Source organism: Peromyscus eremicus, chromosome 1, assembly GCF_949786415.1.
Source record: "Peromyscus eremicus chromosome 1, PerEre_H2_v1, whole genome shotgun sequence".
Lineage (NCBI taxonomy): Eukaryota > Metazoa > Chordata > Mammalia > Rodentia > Cricetidae > Peromyscus > Peromyscus eremicus.
The window spans coordinates 190,192,973-190,215,049 of record NC_081416.1 but is presented as its reverse complement, the minus strand read 5'-3'; the positions used below and the strand labels follow the sequence as shown (position 1 = coordinate 190,215,049).

Genomic DNA, 22,077 nt, shown 5'->3' with positions numbered 1-22,077 from the left:
ACTGCTGAAGACATCCTGAACCAATATAAATGCCTATTCCATCTTGGTCATCCTTTGTTCCCTTATTAGAAGGTATTGCAGCCATAGGAGCATGTATATTGCTAGGCATAATTTGCTAGGCATAATTTGTTTGCCTATTATTATGAAGTTACTTGTGAACTTTCAGTGGAAAGTTGGTTCAGAACTACATGGAATTAAGCTATGCACCCTCCCTTGAAATTTTGCAGAGCCTGGCAGTCAAAAAAGAGTTAAGTCCTTTTCACCACTTTTCAACCCAAGACAGGGCATGAATTGTGGAATTATTGTGCCAAGGATGGGTAAGACTGGTTGGTTGAAAAAGGCAACCTAAGACAGGCAAAGTCATGTGAGGAGTTGGGGAACCTCTAGAAAATAAAAAATGGGGGAATTGTGGGAGTCCACAGTGACTTAAGCTTGTGGTTTGATTCCATCTTGTCTTAAGACCAGATAGTTGTGGCTGGGCGGTGGTGGCGCACGCCTTTAATCCCAGCACTCTGGGAGGCAGAGCCAGGTGGATCTCTGTGAGTTCAAGGCCAACCTGGTCTCCAAAGCGAGTTCCAGGAAAGGCGCAAAGCTACACAGAGAAACCCTGTCTCAAAAAACCAAAAAAAAAAAAAAAAAAGACCAGATAGTTCCAGTTTAGTTTTCCTCCTCAAGGCTGAACAGTAGGATGCTTGGCCAAAGGCATGGTTACTAGATGTCTTGCTCCTCAAGTCCAATTAAGAGGACCAAAGGCGTGGTTAGTAGATGTTTTGAGAACTAAGGAGGTGTTTACACTGGTTTGTTCCTTGAACCATTGTAAAATGTTCATTTGCCCCCATTACTTTGGGTAAAAAATGGATATGAGAAATAAATTCGGGGCTGCTGCAGTGTTCATTGAGAGCCATTCTTATTCTATCTTCTGTCTCTTGTCTTTTCTTTCTTAATCCTCACTCTCCTATTCTGGTACTGTTGGACAGGTCATCTGGTCCCGACACTTTGTTCCACATAGCTGCACACTTGCTGTCCTCACATGAGAGATGATAATTGCATGACTGAGGTGGGGCGAGGACATGGAATCACACAGCCATATCTCAGACATTGGCTGCTTCCATATAGCACAAGTCCTGGGCAGAAAGACTATGGAAGTGAGATCAGTAATTAAAAAAAAACCCAAAAAAAACTAGTGTATGTGCCTCATACCACAATGTGTGAGTAGAGTTTGTAAAGGAAATTCTGTGTTACTGACTCTTTCAAAAGTGGAGTGGAAAGAGAACCTGCATGTATGTCAAAATTATCAAGGAAGGAGAGGCATCCCTGAGGAATAGGGTCAGTCAAAAAAAAGACATGGGGTTCTAAATACTTTACAATCCTGATTCTGCAAATATTTAATACATTCTGCAGCGACAAACTCATGGGTAAAGAAAACAGTGGTTTAAGGTGGTCTCCCAATCTCCTTAAAGGATTTAATCTTTCAGTTATGAAGAGTATGAATGAGAAGAAGAAAGGAGGATGAATATGTTCATAATCTATATTGTTTAATGATAAATTATATGTTTTGTTGCCCTTAGCCCTTATTTGCAGAATGGTGATAGATGTATGACTGAATGTGAATGTAGTGATTAGAATTAAAAAAAATCACATATCCCAACCTTCCCATTATAGCCTTGCTATTTGCAATATTTGCTAATTAAATGTTTTAAGTTACACAGAAGAAAAGTGTAACAAAACAAATACACATGGACACACAATATTATGTTAATAATCTTCTATTTAACTAGCATTATAAGAATTATGAAATATATTCTTATTGGCATTGGTAGTGTGCATGATGGATTTCTACTTGGAATAAGAACCAGCACTAATTTCTAATATTAATGGAATTATTTCCCATATGACTGTACATGTGTTCATGGGAAGATTTTGTGACATCAGTTTAAGTAAAACAAAACAAATGGACACATTTGAATCTCTTAAACAAGTGTGATTGGTATAGGGTCCCTTAGGTCATTTTCTCTGTAAATGTATGTAAAAAGAGTTAAGGAAAAGCTGTCTATCTGATGTCAGCTCTTAGAGGTGTGTCCTTCAGTCAGTTTTAAAAATATTGAAATCACATGGAAATTAAAGCATTGTGTTGTAAAAATTTGAAAGTGATGAGTCTGGATATATAGAAAAAGGTAGTGGGACCCAGACTTCCCTTCTGAAGCACAGGTGAGTGCCCTAGGTTGCCCCGGACCCCATCCTTGGGCACCAGCCACTCAGGGGAAGACTTGCCCAACTTGGCCCCACGTTCTGGCCACCAGGCAGGTTCCCTTCTAGCCCCACCGGGAAGGATCCCCTTCTCCAAGACCCCTGGAAGAACCTGCAGTCTCCATGCCCTGCCCCCACGCCCATCCGCCGGAGCCCCAAGCCTTTTCCTGAGACTTAGAGGCCGGCCCCCATCTCATATCTTGCCCCGGACTTCCTTTCTGGAGGAGAGAGAGAGAGAGAGAGAGAGAGAGAGAGAGAGAGAGAAAGAGAGAGAGGAGAGCTCCCATCCTGCCCCAGACTTCCCTTCTGGACAAGAGCTCCCATGCTGCCCTGGACTTCCAATTTGGACAAGAGAGCTCCCATCTGGACAAGAGAGAGAGACTTCCTGAATCTGTCAGCTCTGTCTGAACCAAGTGTGCGGATAAGGCCAAGAATAAACCACAAGGAGATGGGCAGACGTCAAGGCAGAAACACATACAACAAAATGAATAGCAATACAGTATCACCAGGCCCTAGCCCTCCTCAAACACCTAGACCTGAACATCAGAAATTGGAAGAAGCAGAAGAAAATAGCCTTATGAATGACATCATGAAGAAGCTAGAGGCTTATGTAGAGGAAAAGACAGAAAAAATGTGAAGAACGCTGTAAACAACTAGAGGAAAGGGCAAACAAATTAGAAGAAATCAATAAAGTCCTGGAAGAGAACAATAAAGTACTGAAAGAAAATCAAGAAAAATCAATGAAACAAATGAAGGAAACAGTCCAAGACCTGAAAAGGGAAATAGAAAAAATGAAGAAGACACAAACAGAGGGAATGCTGGAAATAGAAAATCTGAGAAAACGATTGGGAACTTCAGATGCAAGTATAATCAACAGAATGCAAGAGATGGAAGAGAGGATCTCTAGTGTTGAAGATACAGTAGAAGAAATAGATTCATCAGTCAAAGAAAACACTAAAGCCAACAAAGTCATGAACCAAAATGTCCAAGAAATTTGGGACACCATGAAAAGACCAAACCTACGAATAATAGGGGTAGAAGAAGGAGAAGAATACCAACTCAAGGGCATAAAAAATATATTCAACAAGATCATAGAAGAAAACTTTCCCAACTTAAAGAAGGAAATGCCTATGAAGATACAAGAAGCCTATAGAACACCAAACAGACTAGACCTCCAATTAAAGTCCCCTCGCCACATAATAATTAAACAATTAAATGTATAGAATAAAGAAAGAATGTTAAGAGCAGCAAAGGAAAAGGCCAAGTGACATATAAAGGCAAACCTATCAGAATAACACCCGATTTCTTAATGGAGACTTTGAAAGCCAGAAGGACCTGGACAGATGTAAGGCAGACACTAAGAGACCATGGATGTCACCCTAGACTAATATACCCAGCAAAACTTTCAATCATCATAGATGGAGTGAACAAGACATTCTATGACAAAGCCAGATTTAAACAATATTTATCCACAAACCCAGCCCCACAGAAAGCACTAGAAGGAAAATTCCAACCTAAGGAAGTCACATACACCCTAAAAAACACAGGCAATAGATAAAGCCACAGCAGTAAACCCCAACGAAGAGAAGTACACACACATCACCACCAAAAAATAACAGGAATGAACAATCACTGGACATTAATATCCCTCAATATCAATGGACTTAATTCACCTATAAAAAGACATAGGCTTACAGAATGGATACAAAAGCAGGACCCATCTTTCTGCTGCGTACAAGAAACACATCTCAAATTCAAAGATAGACACTATCTAAAAATAAAAGGCTACGAAAAGACTTTCCAATCAAACGGTCTTAAGAAACAAGCGGGTGTAGCCATCCTGATATCCAGCAAAATAGACTTCAAACTAAAATCAATCAAAAGAGATCAAGAAGGGCATTACATACTCATCACAGGAAAGATCCACCAAGATGAAGTCTCAGTTCTGAACATTTATGCCCCAAACACAAGGGCACCCACCTGTGTAAAAGAAACATTACTAAAGCTTAAATCACATATAAAACCCCACACATTAATAGTGGGAGACCTCAACACCCCACTTTCACCACTGGACAGATCTCCCAAATTGAAACTTAACAGAGAAATAAAGGACATAATTGATGTCATGACTCAAATGGACTTAATCGACATCTACAGAACATCCATCCTAACAAAAAAGAATATACCTTCTTCTCAGCACCCCATGAAACCTTCTCTAAAATTGACCACATACTTGGCCACAAAACAAATCTAAACAGATACAAAACAATTGGAATAACCTCCTGTGTTCTATCAGACCACCATGGTCTAAAGTTGGATTTCAACAACAACAAAAACTACAGAAAACCTACAGTCTTATGAAAACTGAATAATACCCAACTGAATCACCAATGGGTTAAGGAAGAAATAAAGAAAGAAATTAAAGACTTCCTAGAGATCAACGAAAATGAAGACACCACATATCCAAACCTATGGGACACTATGAAAGCAGTACTAAGAGGGAAATTCATAGCACTAAATGCCCACATAAATAAGCTGGAGAAATCTCACACTAGTGACTTAACAGCACACCTGAAAGTTCTAGAACAAGAAGAAGCAAAGTCTCCCAGAAAAAATAGATGCCAGGAAATTATCAAAGTGAGAGCTGAAATCAATAAAATAGAAACAAAGAGAACAATACAAAAAATTAATGAAACAAAGAGTTGGTTCTTTGAGAAAATCAACAAGATAGACAAGCCCTTATTCAAACTAACCAAAAGACAGAGAGAGAGCATCCAAATCAACAAAATCAGAAATGAAAAGAGGGACATAACAACAGACATTGAGGAAATCCAGAGAATCATCAGGTCATACTTCAAAAACTTCTATTCCACAAAACTGGAAAACCTAAAAGAAATGGATAATTTTCTGGATAGGTACCACATACCTAAATTAAATCAAGACCAGATAAACTATTTAAATAGTCCAATAACCCCTAACGAAATAGAAACAGTCATTAAAAGTCTCCCAACCAAAAAAAGCCCAGGACCAGATGGTTTCAGTGCAGATTTCTACCAGATCTTCAAAGAAGAGTTAATACCAATACTCTCTAAATTGTTCCACACAATAGAAACAGAAGGAACATTACCAAACTCCTTCTATGAGACTACAATTACCCTGATTCCTAAACCAAACAAGGATACAACAAAGAAAGAGAACTACAGACCGATCTCCCTCATGAACATTGATGCAAAAATACTCAATAAAATATTGGCAAACAGACTCCAAGAACACATCAAAACAATTATCCACCATGATCAAGTAGGATTCATTCCAGGGATGCAAGGATGGTTCAACATACGAAAGTCTGTCAATGTAATACACCATATAAACAAACTCAAAGAAAAAAACCACATGATCATCTCACTAGATGCTGAAAAGGCATTTGACAAAATCCAACACCCCTTCATGATAAAGGTCTTGGAGTGATCAGGAATACAGGTAACATACCTAAACATAATAAAGGCAATTTACAGCAAGCCAACAGCCAACATCAAATTAAATGGAGAGAAACTCAAAGCAATTCCACTAAAATCAGGAATGAGGCAAGGCTGTCAGCTCTCCCCATACTTATTTAATATAGTACTTGAAGTTCTAGCCAGAGCAATAAGACAACATAAGGAGATTAAGGGGATATAAATTAGAAAGGAAGAAGTAAAGCTTTCCCTGTTTGCAGATTTCATGATAGTATACTTGAGCAACCGCAAAGATTCCACCAAGGAACTGATACAGCTTACAAACACCTTCAGCAACATAGCAGATCAACTCAAAAAAATCAGTAGCCCTCCTATATACAATGGACAAAGAAGCGGAGAAGGAAATCAAAGATGCATCACCCTTTACTATAGCCACAAATGACATAAAATACCTTGGGGTAACACTAACCAAGCAAGTGAAGGACCTATATGAGAAGAACTTTAAGTCCCTGAAAAAAGAAATTGAAGAAGGTGTCAGAAAATGGGAAGATCTCCCATGCTCATGGATAGGCAGGACTAACATAATAAAAATGTCAATCTTACCAAAAGCAATCTACAGATTCAATGCAATCCCCATCAAAATACCAACACAATTCTTCACAGACCTGGAAAGAATAATTCTCAACTTCATATGGAAAAACAAAAAACCCAGGATAGCCAAAAGAATCCTGTACAATAACACAACCTCCTGAGGCATCACGATCCCTGACTTCAAGCTGTACTATAGAGCTACAGTAATAAAAACAGCTTGGTACTGGCATAAAAACCGACATGTGGACCAATGGAATCAAATTGAAGACCCTGACATTAATCCGCACACCTATGAACAAATAATTTTTGACAAAGAAGCCAAAAGTGCACAATGGAAAAAAGAAAGCATCTTCCACAAATGGTGCTGGCAAAACTGGATATCAACATGTAGAAGGCTGCAAATAGATCCATATCTATCACCGTGCACAAAACTTAAGTCCAAGTGGATCAAGGAACTCAACATAAATCCAGCTACTCTGAACCTGCTAGAAGAGAAAGTAGGAAGTAGACTTGAACGCATTGGCATAGGAGACCACTTCCTAAATAGAACACCAGTAGCACAGACACTGAGAGAAACAATCAATCAATGGGACCCCTTGAAACTGAGAAGCTTTTGTAGAGCAAAGGATATGGTCAATAAGGCAAAGCGACAGCCTACAGAATGGGAAAAGATCTTCACCAACCCCACATCTGACAGAGGACTGATATCCAGAATATATAAGGAACTCAAGAAATTAGACATCAAAATGCCCAACAGTCCAATTAAGAAATGGGCTATAGAGCTAAACAGAGAATTCTCAACAGAGGAAACTCAAATGGCTGAAAGACATTTAAGAAATTGCTCAACATCCCTAATCATCAGGGAAATGCAAATCAAAACAACTCTGAGATACCACCTTATGCCTATCAGAATGGCTAAGATCAAAAACACTGAACACACCTTATGCTGGAGAGGATGTGGAGCTAGGGGAACTCTCCTCCACTGCTGGTAGGAATGCAAGCTTGTACAACCACTTTGGAAATCAATATGGCACTTTCTTAAAAAATTGCGAATCCATCTCCCCCAAGATCCAGCTATACCACTCTTGGGCATATACCCAAGGAATGCTCAACCACACCACAAGAGCACTTGTTTAGCTATGTTCATATCAGCATTGTTTGTAATAGCCAGAACATGGAAACAACCTAGATGCCCTTTAACTGAAGAATGGATAAACAAAATGTGGTACATATACACAATGGAATACTACTCAGCAGAGAAAAACAATGACATCATGAGGTTTGCAGACAAATGGATGGATCTAGAAAAAATCATCCTGAGTGAGGTAACCCAGACTCAGAAAGACAAACATGGTATGTACTCATTCATAGCAGGATACTAGATGTGGAACAAGGATGACTGGACTGCTACTCACATCACCAGGGAGGCTACCTGGAAAACAGGACCCGGAGAAAGACACGGGGATCGCCCAATGACAGAGAAATGGAATGAGATCTACATGAACAGCTTGGACATGAGTGGGGGTAATGACGGGCAATTGTCGAGGGAAAGAGAGCTTGGGGGAGCGGGAGATCCCAGCTGGATCAACAACAGAGAGGGAGAGCAAGGAATATGAGACCATGGTATATGAAGACCACATGAGAATAGGAAGAAGCAAAGTGCTAGAGAGGCCCACAGAAATCCACAAAGATACCCCCACAACAGAGTGCTGGCAATGGTCGAGAGACAGTCCGAACTGACCTACTCTGGTGATGGGATGGCCAAACACCCTAATTGTCGTGCTAGAAACCTCATCCAACTACTGAGGGATCTGGATGCAGAGATCCATGACTAGGCCCCAGGTGAAGCTCTGGGAGTCCAATTAGCGAGAATGAGGAGGGTTTATATGAGCGAGAATTGTTGAGACCAAGATTGGATAAAGCACAGAGACAAATAGCCAAACGAACAGAAACACATGAAATATGAACCAGTGGCTGAGGGTCACCAACTGGATCAGGCCCTCTGAGTGGGTGAGACAGTTGATTAGCTTGAACTGTGTAGGAGGCATCTAGGCAGTGGGACCGGGTCCTGTGCTCATTGCATGAGTCGGCTGTTTGAAACCTGGGGCCTATGCAGGGACACTTGGCTAAGCCTGGGAGGAGGGGACTGGACCTGCCTGGACTGAATCTACCATGTTGAACTCAATCCTCAGGGGAGTTTTTGCCCTGGAGGAGAGGGGAATGGCAGGTGAGCTGGGGGGAATGCAGGGGAGGGTGGCTGGAGGAGAGGAGAACAAGGGAATCCACGGCTGATATGTAAAATTAAATTAAATTATAAAATAAAATAAAGAAATTGGCTACAATCAAATAGTTAAGAATCCAGCCTGTGGAGTTGATCTTGTACCTTGTGAAGTAAAGCATTAAGGAATTGTAAAAGACAGAAGAGTTGCCCAGAAGTCCAAATGTAGTCTGTGATAAGAAGATCATTCCTAGAGCCAGATTCATACCTGTCATCCTGTAATTTCCTGATTTCTGAATGTGAGGATCATGAAGGGGAACATGAGGCATGGGCTGAATTTCTGTCCCAACAAAATTTTACATTCTCTGTCCACAAAACCTTCACTAGAAACAATGATTATTTGAGAAATTGGGAAGGTTTGAAGATGTTTATGTGGGTTTTTAAGCATGTACCCTTCACACAGAGCTGCCTCAGAGACAGGAGACTTGATAACTCCTGCACTATTCCATCTTTGAGCAGAGCATGACTTTACTAAGCACAGAAAAAATGAATTTAGCAGAGAGTGGTTAGGGATTTGTAAACTCATGGTGTGATTATAGGAACAAGGACTTGAACCTGGCTGAATGGCAATAGAGAAAACATGGAAAGATACAGTGTAGTTCCCTGACTGCTGCTCAGGTGGCTTCTTCAAACACAGGAGTGCTGTGTTTCCTTTGTGCTTACACATAGCTGCTCACCCTACATTGGTGCTGCTTTGACCTCTTTTTTGCATCATGTGTTCACATGAATGTAAAGTTCTATTTTCAGGTCAATGTAAAATATGAGTGAATATTTCCAGACACTATAATGTGAAAGTAACCTGCCCCATAGTGAATCTTGCCAAACTTTGAGTTAATGCCTCTATAATTGCATGGTTTCATAAAGCCTTTCCTGGATCCATGAGAGGAACATAAGTGTAATATGTCACAGAACTGTTAAAAACCATGTTATTTATTTTGGACAATAAATCAAATACATTTAAATATTGTGTGTTATAGGAATAATCTATCATCAGTCTCAGATCACACACCTAAATCCTGACGAATACCAGCAGAATACAAAAATATTGGCTATTAATGTAAGAGTGGAGAAAATTTTAATATACAAGATGTACATGCAACAATGTTGTGTGAAAAAAATGAAAAATAGTTTTCTAAACTGGGAATAGTTCAAATGTGGATTTTATTAGACTATTGCTAAGGATCATTTCCAGTTTACAGATGAATTTCAGGATGACAAAAAAGTCTTCCACTACCCTTTTCTTTTTTGTTTTTCCTTTTAGTAACATCCCATAAAGTATTATTATTTTTTTAATTTTTATTTTGCAATACAATTCAGTTCTACATATCAGCCACGGATTCCTTTGTTCTCCCCCCTCCCACCCCCCTCACCTTCCCCCCAGCCCGCCCCCCCATTCCCATCTCCTCCAGGGCAAAGCCTTCCCCACAGACTGAGATCAATCTGGTAGTCTTTTCTCTTAGTCTTCTTCCTCACTCATTTGTCTCATATCATTTCTCTTTAGTAACTTAAATGATTTAGTCTCTTGAGGAAAACAAGTAGGAAATAACTAAATCTGTTTCCTTGGTGGAGAAAAGAATGAAATTGAACTTCCATAGCTCCCTGCCAGTCCTTCACATGTCATAATTCAGTATTTCTTTCTCACTCCCTGTGTGATCTTGTCTTCCTCCCATGATGAACAATTATCAGATCATCATTTAGAGTGTTCCCATTAAGAGATAGGATCAATAAGATTGTAATTATTCTTGATCACAATTACTTCTGGCAAACATCTCTCAGCAAGGTTTTAAGGTAATTATTTTTTAGCACACAGTGGCTTAGATTGTGGTCATATTCATTGTAAAGTATTTTCAAACTTCTCACATTCATTATTTTTGTTTGATTTTTCTCCACATATTTATGTTCTGTCTCTCAAGTCCAGGTCAGTGTATAACAATAAAAGTAGATTCTCTTCTACCATGTGCTGTGGGATGGTCTGTATGTCAAATGTGTTGCTCTGATTAGTCAGTAAATAAAACACTGATTGGCCAGTGGCCAGGCAGGAAGTATAGGTGGGACTAACAGAGAGGAGAACTGAGAGAACGGGAAGGCGGAGGGAGTCACTGCCAGCTGCCGCCACAAAAGGCAGCATGTGAAGATGCTGGTAAGACATGAGCCACATGGCAAGGTACAGATTTATAGAAATGGATTAATTTAAGATATAAGAACAGTTAGCAAGAAGCCTGCCATGGCCATACAGTTTGTAAGCAATATAAGTCTCTGTGTTTACTTGGTTGGGTCTGAGCAGCTGTGGGACTGGCAGGTGACAGAGATTTGTCCTGACTGTGGGCCAGGCAGGAATACTCTAGTTACAACCATGATTTGTGTGCTGGGATCAAACTCAGCTCTTCAAAATCATCAGAAGGATCTTCAACTGACTGAGCAAGTTTGTTGAGCCTTATGGTAATTATATTTATATCTGCTGGCTAATATTCTTCCCCCAAATCTCAAAATGTCACTTTCAATAGATATGAAACAGAGTATTTACTCTTACAATTACTGAATATGTGATTGACTTGGTATGTCAATGTGGATTATAGCAAGTTATTTCTTACATTAATAAGCATCATAAAAATCATGTATCATAGACATATATCCTTAATGATTTGTATTATATATATGTACATATATATCCTCTTAATAATAACTTTCTGCATAAAAAGCATAAATATTTGCTTTAAGTATTTATGAAATACTTTAGAGTCTGATGTTTTTCCTTTGATTTTTGAAATATTTATATTTCAAATGGAAATGCATGCCAACTTTCAGATTTACCAACATTCATCATTCTTGTGTTACTAATATGAATGAAAACTTAAGTATCATTTGATAAAGAGAAATTATTAATTATGAACATACATAATCTTTAAGAAATATGTATTATACATTTCTGGCATAGATAAACAAATATAAAATTGAACTTCCTTTTTCTCTATAGTATATACTTTTTTGGTAGATGAGCTGGAATGGAGGATAAAGTAAGGAGTGGGAACGGAGAGGGAATTGTGGGAGAGAACATATGGAGAGACAACCAAAATTAAAGATTATTTGAAGGCTAGTATGAGTATGGAAACTTCATATAGTAAAAATTCCCATATGTATATATGATCTAAAGGAAGTTGTCATATAAAGGAAATGGCCATCTTTTGTCACCAAATGAAGATTTTAGAATAAGTTTGGGTATATCTAACTGGGTTCTTGCTCCAAGAGACTCCATGGGAATCCCCAAACAACCCAGGCTATTGCCACGACAAGTTTATTCTCTTTAAACTGATAACTGATAACAAGGCCTCATTGCTGAACACAACACCTATTCAACTTATTGAGCATGGAGATGTTAAATAGGTGCCTATGTAGAATATTCACCCTTCCTTTTTGGCATCTTTTGTACAGAAAATTACTCTGCTTGCTGCCAAAAGAGATGTGTAAACAGAAACTTAGTCACATACCCTTTATCTACAATGGTGTACTGCCTGCAAGATATGCTAGGGTAAAGAAGGCACAATGCTTATGGCAGTCACCAGCTTTGAAGAGATTTGACTTAAAGCCCACTCCATAATCCACACCCAATACTGGGTGAACAAGATCCTGAGATTAGATTGCCTAGGGATCTACAGTAAAAGCAAATAATACTGGCCTAAAAAAGAAAAAAAATATGTATTTTGTCTTTTATTATATAATCTATAATATTAATTAGATAATATAAAATTAATCATGAAATAAATTTTCTTATTTAGTGTATTTTACATTTTATGTATCTATATATGTATAGACATGAAGAATATATATGTATATATGTGTGTGTGTGTGTGTGTATGTGTGTGTGGGGGTATGTATGTAGTGATAAAAGAGCTCTTAGTGATACTCTGTTATACTCAGGACCTTCTTCAGCTATCATCAGAGAAGCTTCCTCCTGCAGAAGACTGGAACAAATATATATGACCCCCTTACATTATGCAAAGAATGAGACATTGTAACACTCAGCCCTAAATGGGATGTCTCCATCAAATCCCTTCTCTCAGAGCTCAGGTAACCACATGTATGAGGGGGAAGAAAGAGTTTAAGAGCCAGTGAAGAATGATGAGAAAAATTAAGTCTCTAAATATATATGATCAAACTCATATGAACTCACAGTTACTACACAAGCATACACAGGGCTTGCACAGGTCTGCACTAGATCCCCTTGCTTGGATTACAGCTTCAAGTTTAGTATTTTTATTTGATTCCTGCTGCAAGCTGCAAAAAAATATGTGCTGTAGAAATTTATCTGATTATGGCAAAGCAATAGCTAAAAGAGTTAAGAACTCTTCCAGAGGATGAGGCCAAGGCTCAAGGAATCTTGGTGATATTGGCTTTTGATTATTAGCAATTTCCTGCTATGAATTCCCATGTGCTATTATAGCTTTTCCATCATTTATTGGGCACCATTTCCCCTCTACTAAAGGAATATTTAGATAACCTTCTGTGCACTAATGTGGTCAGGATCCCTAATTTCAGGCCTTTCTGTAATTATCATCATTAACAGGATCTGGCCAGTACTATTCCCAGACAGACAAAAGTATCTTATCAGCAGACTTAAGCATCCAGACTGTTTGAGAAGGCCTAGCAGATGTGCTAATGCAGCCTAACTTTCTCCCTTTCCAAAGTCTTATCTCTAGTTTTTGATCTACCTTTAACTATTGACACAGAAATAAAGGGTTTCTGCTTACAGGTACATCAAGTTGACTCAGATTTCCCAGCCAAGGAGTTCACTCCCCTGCCCTGCCAGAAAATGACAGTAGCCAAAATATTTGGACAGATAGGGGCCAAAGGGAAATATGGCAGTTTTATTTTTATTTGTCACTGATAGACTCCTAAAGCTTTAACTAGCTACATCTAAGAATAAAGTTGGACAATACAATCCCTTTTGGTCACTGAATTTAGCCCTCAGTTAATTCTATTCCCCATCAGTCACTTCCCTTTTGGGTTGTATATGGTGGCTGGCAATTACTACTCGTTTGTGTGGATCCTATTGTCCCTCCTTTTGATCCTGAGGGAATTCAAGCCTGGTGACCTTGCCTTAGCCAGAGCATTGCTATTGAATGAATGTATAACTGTAAACATCAGTGTAGCTAGAGCTTTTCTGCCTGGCCCAGAGTCAGGATCTCTGGGCCAGTCCCACAGCCTCTCAGACCCGACCAAGTAAACAAGGAGACTTATATTGGTTACAAACTGTATGGCCATGGCAGGCTTCCTGTTAACTGTTCTTACAGCTTAAATTAATCCATTTCCATTAAACTATACCTTGCCACATGGCTCGTGGCTTACCGGCATCTTCACATGCTGTTTGTCCTGGTGGCAGCTGGCAGTGTCTCTCTGACTCAGCCTTCCACTTTCCAGCCTTATTCTTCTCCTTGTCCCGCCTACACTTCCTGCCTAGCCAATGGCCAATCAGTGTTTTATTTATTGACCAATCAGCAACACACTCGACATACAGACCATCCCACAGCACATCAGAGACTTGAGAACAATATTTTACTGGAGAACTAGAAGGAGAGCAAGAAGGATGAGATGGAAAACGAGGAAGAGCCAAATGCCAAGAACTAGGTGGATAAGAACAAGATGAGAACGACCTAGGTGGGGCAGAACTAAGAGGAATTAAGATAGCACTTAGAGGGAACAGCAGAAAGAGGGAGAGAGAATCAGGCAAGAAAGGAGCAATTTATGAGAGCAGAGAAGAAGCTGTGTAGAGAGAGAACTGACTCCAAAGAATAAAGTGTATGGACTAAAGGGTTTCATATATGTAGATTTATTAGGGTATCCCTCAGATTAATCAGTCACCAGCAGCATCTCTTCTGAAACTCTGAGTGAAGGTTATCAAGGGACCCAAAAGCTTTCAATAGACTTCTAAATTTGAAAACTAGTGAGTCTTTGATTCTTGTGCCATCTCTGGGGCACTTTACCTTCTTTCAATTTGTCTTCTCCAACTTTGATGTGACAGTTTTGCTTGATCTCATTATATTTTATTTTATATAAATGGATGGATGGTGGAATGAATTAAGGAATGAATGAATGAATGAATGAATGAATGAATAAAATCCTTTCCACTAACACAAACATTAAATATGAACTCTTTTTTTACCTATTGTGATAGGGAAATTGAGTTTTCTCCTATAGAGTAACAGTATGTATATCAACCACTGTAGGGCAGGTCTTGTGTTCAGGAGCTGGTGATCAATATATAATAAACTCCACAGTTTTGAGTGTGTGATTTTATTTGGTTGTAGTCTGGTGGGTTTTTTTTGTTAGTGTTGTTTTATTTTCTTCTTTTGGGTTTTGGGTGTTTTCTTTTACTGAGCTTCTGTTTGTTTTTTGAGACTGAAATTGAATTTGGAGGATAGGAAGGAGAGGATATGGAAGGATGTGAGAGAGGGGAAGAATATGAATGAAATATATTTGAAATTAAAATATTTTTACAATTAAAAAAATAAAATAACATGAAAATATTTCACTATGCTCAATATTACTTTTCTCAATATTACTTTTTCTTCTTTCATCTCTGTCTCTCTCTGTCTCTCTCTCTCTGTGTCCTTCTGTGTGTGTCTCTCTCTCTATTCATTTGCATTCCATCTACCAAAAGTTATTGGTGACAAGTACTTCTTTGACATTGCAATGATGTTTGAGTTCTCAGACTATAAACATATTAAGTAAATTCACATCTGTAATGTTTATATCTGCAGGCCAAGCATTTAATTATTAATTTTTTCTTGTTTTTTGAGACATGGTTTCTCTGTGTAGCTTTGCACCTTTCCTGGATCTCGCTCTGTAGACCAGGCTGGCCTCGAACTCACAGAGAACTACCTGCCTCTGCCTCTCTAGTGCTGGGATAAAAGGCATGTACGACCACTGCCCAGCAAGCATTTCATTATTGCAGCAGAATTTTGCAAATACATCAGTGCATGGATCCAAAGAAAGAAAGGTATATCCAGAAGAAAATAACTGTTAAGTATTCGCTTTAACTATTTCTGTCTTTATGAGAGTTTATGGAGTATGAAGCTTATAAAAACATACAGTACTATTTATTTCTTTGTTTTAAAGAGATTTTAGACCATTGTATGAAAGAACAAATAGTATTAGGACTGGTGAGTAGACTAATAAGAAATTAAAATATCCACTACTTACACAGTTGAGGATGAGGGTACAGAAAATGCACTGTATTAGTCTGGATTCTTTAAAGTAAGACAGCATAGAGAATGAGTACATATATGTGTATATTTATGGGATTTATGAGATAGGTTTCCATGTTGTGTTCCAGGCTGGTCAGCAATGGAAATAGATATCTTACACTGGAGAGACAGAAAATCCAGTAGTTCAGTTCAAGAGACTAGATGTCTCAGCAGTCCAAATCTGGTGTTGTAGTCTGTGAAGATTCCTGGAGAGATGCTGATTGTCATTTTACTTGAAATTATAACGGTTCTGGAACTAATATCAGTGAATTAATTCCAGAGCAGCAGTAAAGTTTGACTTGGTAGATGAGTGAGGACATGTCTCTGAAAATTGTATTTTTTTGTCCTATACACTTTGTGTGATCTGTTACCAGAAAATGATGCCCATGTCTATGGTAGGTCTTTCTGCTTCCAGTAAACTCATTAAGATAATATGATACAGGATTTCCTAATAGCTTGTTAGATTATTTCTGATGCAATATAGTTGTAAACAGAGGTTAACCACTCAAAATCCATCGAACATCAACATGACACACAATCAAATCTCTTTCTGTCATGTTTTATTATTTATAAAAACAATAACCCGGTCACATGTTCCAAATAATATGATACAACAATCTTAAATACAATGTCAAATTCATTATACATTTAAAAGTAGATGGTGATGTCCTTTAAGGAATACTTAGTCTTTCTTCCCTATAAATTTAGTAACCATGAATATATCAATCACTGTCTTCACCCATAAGAAATATTTAATTAAATCATAAATACTGATATATATATGCTTGTTTATACACAAAAAGTTGTTTTTAACCAAAAAAAAATCATTATTTCCACAGGTGTTCATGTAATCTTAGCTGGTGTTACTGAACTTATGCTACTACCTCTCATTATTTATTTCCTCACACAATAGCTAAGCAACTTTGAAGGACTTGACTATTTCCCTGAATGTGTGATCTCTAAATTCATTCTGAAAATCATGGACTCTGTATCATTCTACATGGATTAGTTTTAGTTCCAGTTTCCTACTGGCATTAATCACAGGACATAGTAATGCAGACCATAGTCCTAAAGGATCTTCTGGAAATCAGACATAATCTTCTACTCCTTCATTGCAGAAAAACAACCAAGTTTTCCCTCAGTAGTGTAACTAACAGTAGCCTGTTAGTTAGTTGTGTGTGGGGGTAATGCCTGTGCCTCTATTATCTCAGTATCTGACACTATGGCATAACCAGCTTTATGGGTCCCTTCATATAAAAAGGAGCTGCCATCTGTATACCAGGTATAAGTAGCCTGAGGCTATGTGCCCTCCTGTATGTGTGAAGGGTGAGGAAACAGTTCCTCTAAGATTTCAGTGCAGAAATGAGGAGAATAGTCAGCATTAGGTTGAGGGAGGAGGCTTGAAATATTAAGAGGTGGACAAGTCTAGAAAGTAAGTGTGACATCTTCTAGTAATGCCAACTAGAAAGAAAGAGCACGGGAAGGAGGTAAAGTTTGTAAGCCTTTATAAGTTAAAAGATGGGACAGATTATGATGAGAAAACACAATAATGGGTGACCCAAAGCTTATCTTTTTTGATTCCCGAATAAGGAGCTCTGCAGCTGCTAAGGCACGGATGCAAGGTGCCCAGCCCTGACTGGTAAGGTCTAGCTTCTTTGACAGATAGGCTACAGGTGCAAAGGAGGGTCCCAGCTGATGTCCTAGAGTTCCCAGGGCAAATCCCTCCTTCTCTGCTACATAGAGGGAGAAGGAATGGGTTAAGTCTGGGATATGAAGCGCTGGGGCCTGAAGAAGGGCCTGTTGGAGCTTTTGGAAAGGTTTAGTGACAGGATGGATGAGAGGATCATGTGGAGAGCCCTAAGCTGCCTCGTACAAGGGGCGAGCAAGGAGAGAAAAAGATGGAACCCAAGACTGTAGGAAGCCAGCTATTCCTAGGAAAGACAGAATCTCCTTTTTAGTGGAAGGGACTGTGAGGGACTGAATTAGATGTTTTCTGTCTATAGTAATAGCCTTGTGAGTTGGAGTAATGGATAGACCCAAATAGGTGACCTGGGGAGTTGACAGCTGAACTTTACAAGGAGATACCCTGTAACCCCGACTGGATAAGAAATTTAGGAGAGCAAAGGTGTTAGTTTGGCTAACCTGTAAGGATGGGCTGCAGAGTAAAATATCTTACATACATATATAATATAATACTTACTGTATTAGTTTAGAGCCAGGGTGAGACAGAGAAATCAGGTCAGAGGCCAGAGCCTGAACAAATAGGTGTGGACTGTCTTTGAATCCCTGTGGCAGAACAGTCCAGGTCAGCTGTGTGGACTGGTGAGTGTCAGGGTCAGTCCAGGTGAAAGCAAAGATATTTTGAGACTGAGGACTGAGAGGAATAGAAAAGAAGGTGTCTTTGAGATCTAGAACTGAGAAGTGAGAGGTTCTTGAAGGGATAGTGGACAGGAGAGTATAAGGGTTAGGCACTACAGGATGGAGGGGGACCGCTGCAGAATTAATGAGCTGGAGGTCTTGAACCAGGCGGTAGATTCCATTAGACTTTTTAACTGCAAGTATGGGGGTGTTAAAAGGTGAAGAGGTTAGGCAGAGCAGCTTTTTCCTGAGAAGGTCAGAAATGATAGGCTTAAGTCCTCTTAGGCTCTGGAGTGAGAGAGGGTACTGAGCTTGGGTGATATATCTGGCAGGATCTTGTAGCTTGATGACAATAGGCAAATGGTGTCCACCAATGGAAGGGTTTTGGGTATCCCAGACTCTTGGGTCTACCTGAGAGGCTGGCAAGGGAAAACAATAGTTACAGTCAGTAGAGTGAGTGCCGATACTAATGAACTTGTTCTACTATCTCTCATTATTCATTTCCCCCACACTATAGCAAAGCACCTATGAAGGTCTTGAGTGTTTCCCTGAATGTATGATGTCTAACTTCATTCTGAAAGTCATGGGCTCTGTAACATCCTACATGGACTGGTTTTGGTTTCAGTTTCCTACAGTATTAATCACAGGACATAGTAACATAGACCATATTCCTAAAGGATCTGCTGTAATCCAGACACAACCTTCTATTCTTTCATTGTACAAAAACAACCAGTATTTCCCTCAGTAGTGTGGACTAATCTTATTTCCTAGCACCATTATTCCTATAGTAACCTGCTCACATGAAGCCATTGAAAGCTCAACTTGACCAGGATTAAATATCAAGTTCTAATTTGAAGAAATCATTATAGTGTTTCCAGGCAGTAGTACTCCAGCTCTTGAAAGCACATTTCTAGGACAGCAGTCCATAAAGTCCTTGCATAAATAAGCATTTTTCCCTGGGACGTGAGAGGAACTGTTGAGTGGAAACATTGCAATTTCCACAACAGAATTCCTTGACCCATAACTGATGGCTAAGAAAGACAGCATACAATACACTGCATCCTGATTCAAGGCATTTACCACCTTCTGGAAAGTGCTGTCACAGCCCTTTGTGCAAACACCACATAAATGGTATCTTACCTGTGAAAAGCCATTTTACCATTATACCAAGCTTGCTGATAAAGGATGGTGGAGGCCACATTAAACTAGTGGTTTCCATGAATATGGGCCTAATGTTGTAATTCCCTTCCTGTGAAGAGAGTTCCTTTGTAAGAAGTCATGCTCTGTTAGTGTCCTAGTCCCTCCACTGAAAGATGTGTCTTGTCACTGAAGGTGACTGGTTTAGTCTCCATATCCTGTATTGCTAAGAGACTTGGCTAGGGTCACTCTCATCTATTCCTGGGACTTTCCATTCCTCTGGGTTTCTAGCTCATCACAGAGTTGTCCTCAGATTCCAATTATGTAAGTACTCTCCTTCATGTGACTGACCTAATCCCTGTGCATATATGTTACAGTGGTATAGCTTAGTCTTCTTGTGTGAATCCTAACAGTGAGATGAGGGGCTGTGTCTGACTCTGTTACCTGATTCCTCCTTCTGATTGCCTCTTCTAGCATTGATAGAAGAGAAAGTGCCCAGTTTTACAGAAATTTATATATCATGGCTGTCTGATATCCATGGGAGGCCCAAATGTCTCTGGAGAGGAACAGGGAAGGAGAACTCGATGTGTCTGTTGTGTGAATAGGGAGGAGAGGAGGACTCTTGAAGAGGGGAGGGAGCTGAAACTGATTGTGATAAAAAAGAAACACACACACACACACACACACACACACACACACTACACACACAGACAAAGAAACAATGCTGTCTGGAATACCATGATGGTGTGTAAGATACTCAATAAGGCACTCAATGTTAGTGTTGACATGTGCATTATGCTCTGGACAAGCAAATTCATAAAAGGAATAAGTATGTAGTCCATTAAGGTGAAAGTATTTTGCTTTCTTCTTTTTAAGTTTCTTCCTTTTATTAAAAACAGATACTTTTCTCATGCAATATATCCTGATCAATTTACCTTCCCTCTACTCATACCACTCCCTCTCACTCTTCGATCATATCGAGATTCACTTGATTTCTGGCTCTCATTTAAAAAGAATGAGCTTCTAAGAGGTAACAACAAAATATAAAATGAGATATAATATGCTAAAACAAAAACCAAAATATCATAGGATCTAAGTGACTAAGTCCAAATAGGGTTGTGCATAAATAGCAATCCCTTAGAAGATATTCACACAGCATCTAGATATCCTGTTTGGTTAATTCAGTTCCTCCTGCTTTCTATGTTCTTGAAGCACAAGTGATGGAGGGATTTACTAATTTAACTGCCAACTGGACTATTTTGATGTTTAATTTTGTCTTCTAATGCACATGATTCAAAAGAAATAAAGTTTATCAATCCTCAGACAATTGTCTGTGGGTTTTTATTCACTACACTCTTCCATCCTTTCTTTAGGGAACTAATTAATATTTTGGAGCATCAACTCATTTATACAACATAATACAAAAGACTTTCAATGTGTTAACTTATCCTGTGAACTAGTAAATAGAACTCTGCTTATAGAAGCTTCATTTGGTTTATTAGGTGAAGAGTACATTTAGAGGCTATTAAATTATTATGCTTTATAGAGAAAAGAGAAGGATTTCCTATCATCCTCATGTTCTCAGAACAGGGTAAGTAGCTGGTCAACTCACTGCACTAGGTACAGGTATTTATCAGAACAACACATCTACACAATTATTTACTGAGGATTAACTAGGACAGCAGAGGTACAATAGCTCAAAGCATAGAATCTAAACAAGAAACTTCATGTCTCAGTTAGTTGGTCCATTTGAAGCTGAATAATTTAGTAAGATCATTAATTTCTCAAAGTGAGAAATAAGCAGATTTTACTGGATGTGGACATTGTATTAATAAGCATATATAGATGTATCATAGAAGCAAAGAATCTCTGAGACACAGACACTATGCAAGGTAGAATCTACTGACTTCTTTAGGTTTGGAAAATCATGATGTCTCAATCATTTTGCTGGGTTCCCTACATCATGGGATTTTGGGCCTTTCTCTACTCACTACACTTGGAATGCCATCCTCCAATGTCGACTGTTAACACCAGTCTCAGTTGTTTTCATTTGAAAAGTTTCTTGCTTCATTCTTGTGACCAAATTATCCAAAGAGGAGTTCATCCCTGAGCTCTTACTGCCTGTTGTTTTAGGTGAAATCACAGTGCCTAAGGGTGCAGAAGAAAATCTATAAACATATTTTCCAGCTTGTTTTTCACCTGAACACAGGGCCTCAGATGCATAGCCCAAGGGAAGAAAGAGTTCCAGAATTCTCAGTGGCAGTGGAAGAGGTATAAGAAAGTGCTCACACTGTGACAGCTCTCTGGGTTATTGTGACAGCTTCACCCATCAACAAAGTTAGAAGCGCATATGGTCAGAAACACTTGAGCTAAGTATAAACCTGCAGGACCCTGTGAGATCTGGATCCATCAGACTTATGTTTGAGCAGACATGTGTGTTGGTGGGATGTTTTCTTTTGGTTATTATTATCAGGATCTTCTTTAATCACAGTCATGCATATGCCTATAGCTCCGCTGAGTGTTATATCAGAATCAAAGAAGATTTTCACCATGAAGGAGATGTAACCATTGGTGTATTTTTCCCAGTTCATACTTTGTACACAGACAACAAAGTTCCACATCCTTATCTGCCAAACATTTACACTGACTTTCGCATACAGTAAGTGTTGCTCTTCATTTATGCTCTTTCAGATTTCATGTTACAAATGATCCAGGTGATATGTGTATTCAAGCTCCTATGCTTCTTATTTTTATCATGAAAAACCCTCTT

General features: G+C 38.9%; 1 protein-coding gene across 1 annotated transcript in view; it reads left to right on the top strand.

The window, feature by feature from the left end:
- Positions 1-22,077, top strand: part of LOC131903779 (vomeronasal type-2 receptor 116-like) — a 46,048-nt gene that overhangs the window by 8,203 nt on the left and 15,768 nt on the right. The window contains exon 2 of the mRNA XM_059254545.1: positions 21,799-21,966. Coding sequence (XP_059110528.1) covers positions 21,799-21,966 — 168 coding nt within the window. The remainder of the gene's footprint in view (positions 1-21,798; positions 21,967-22,077) is intronic.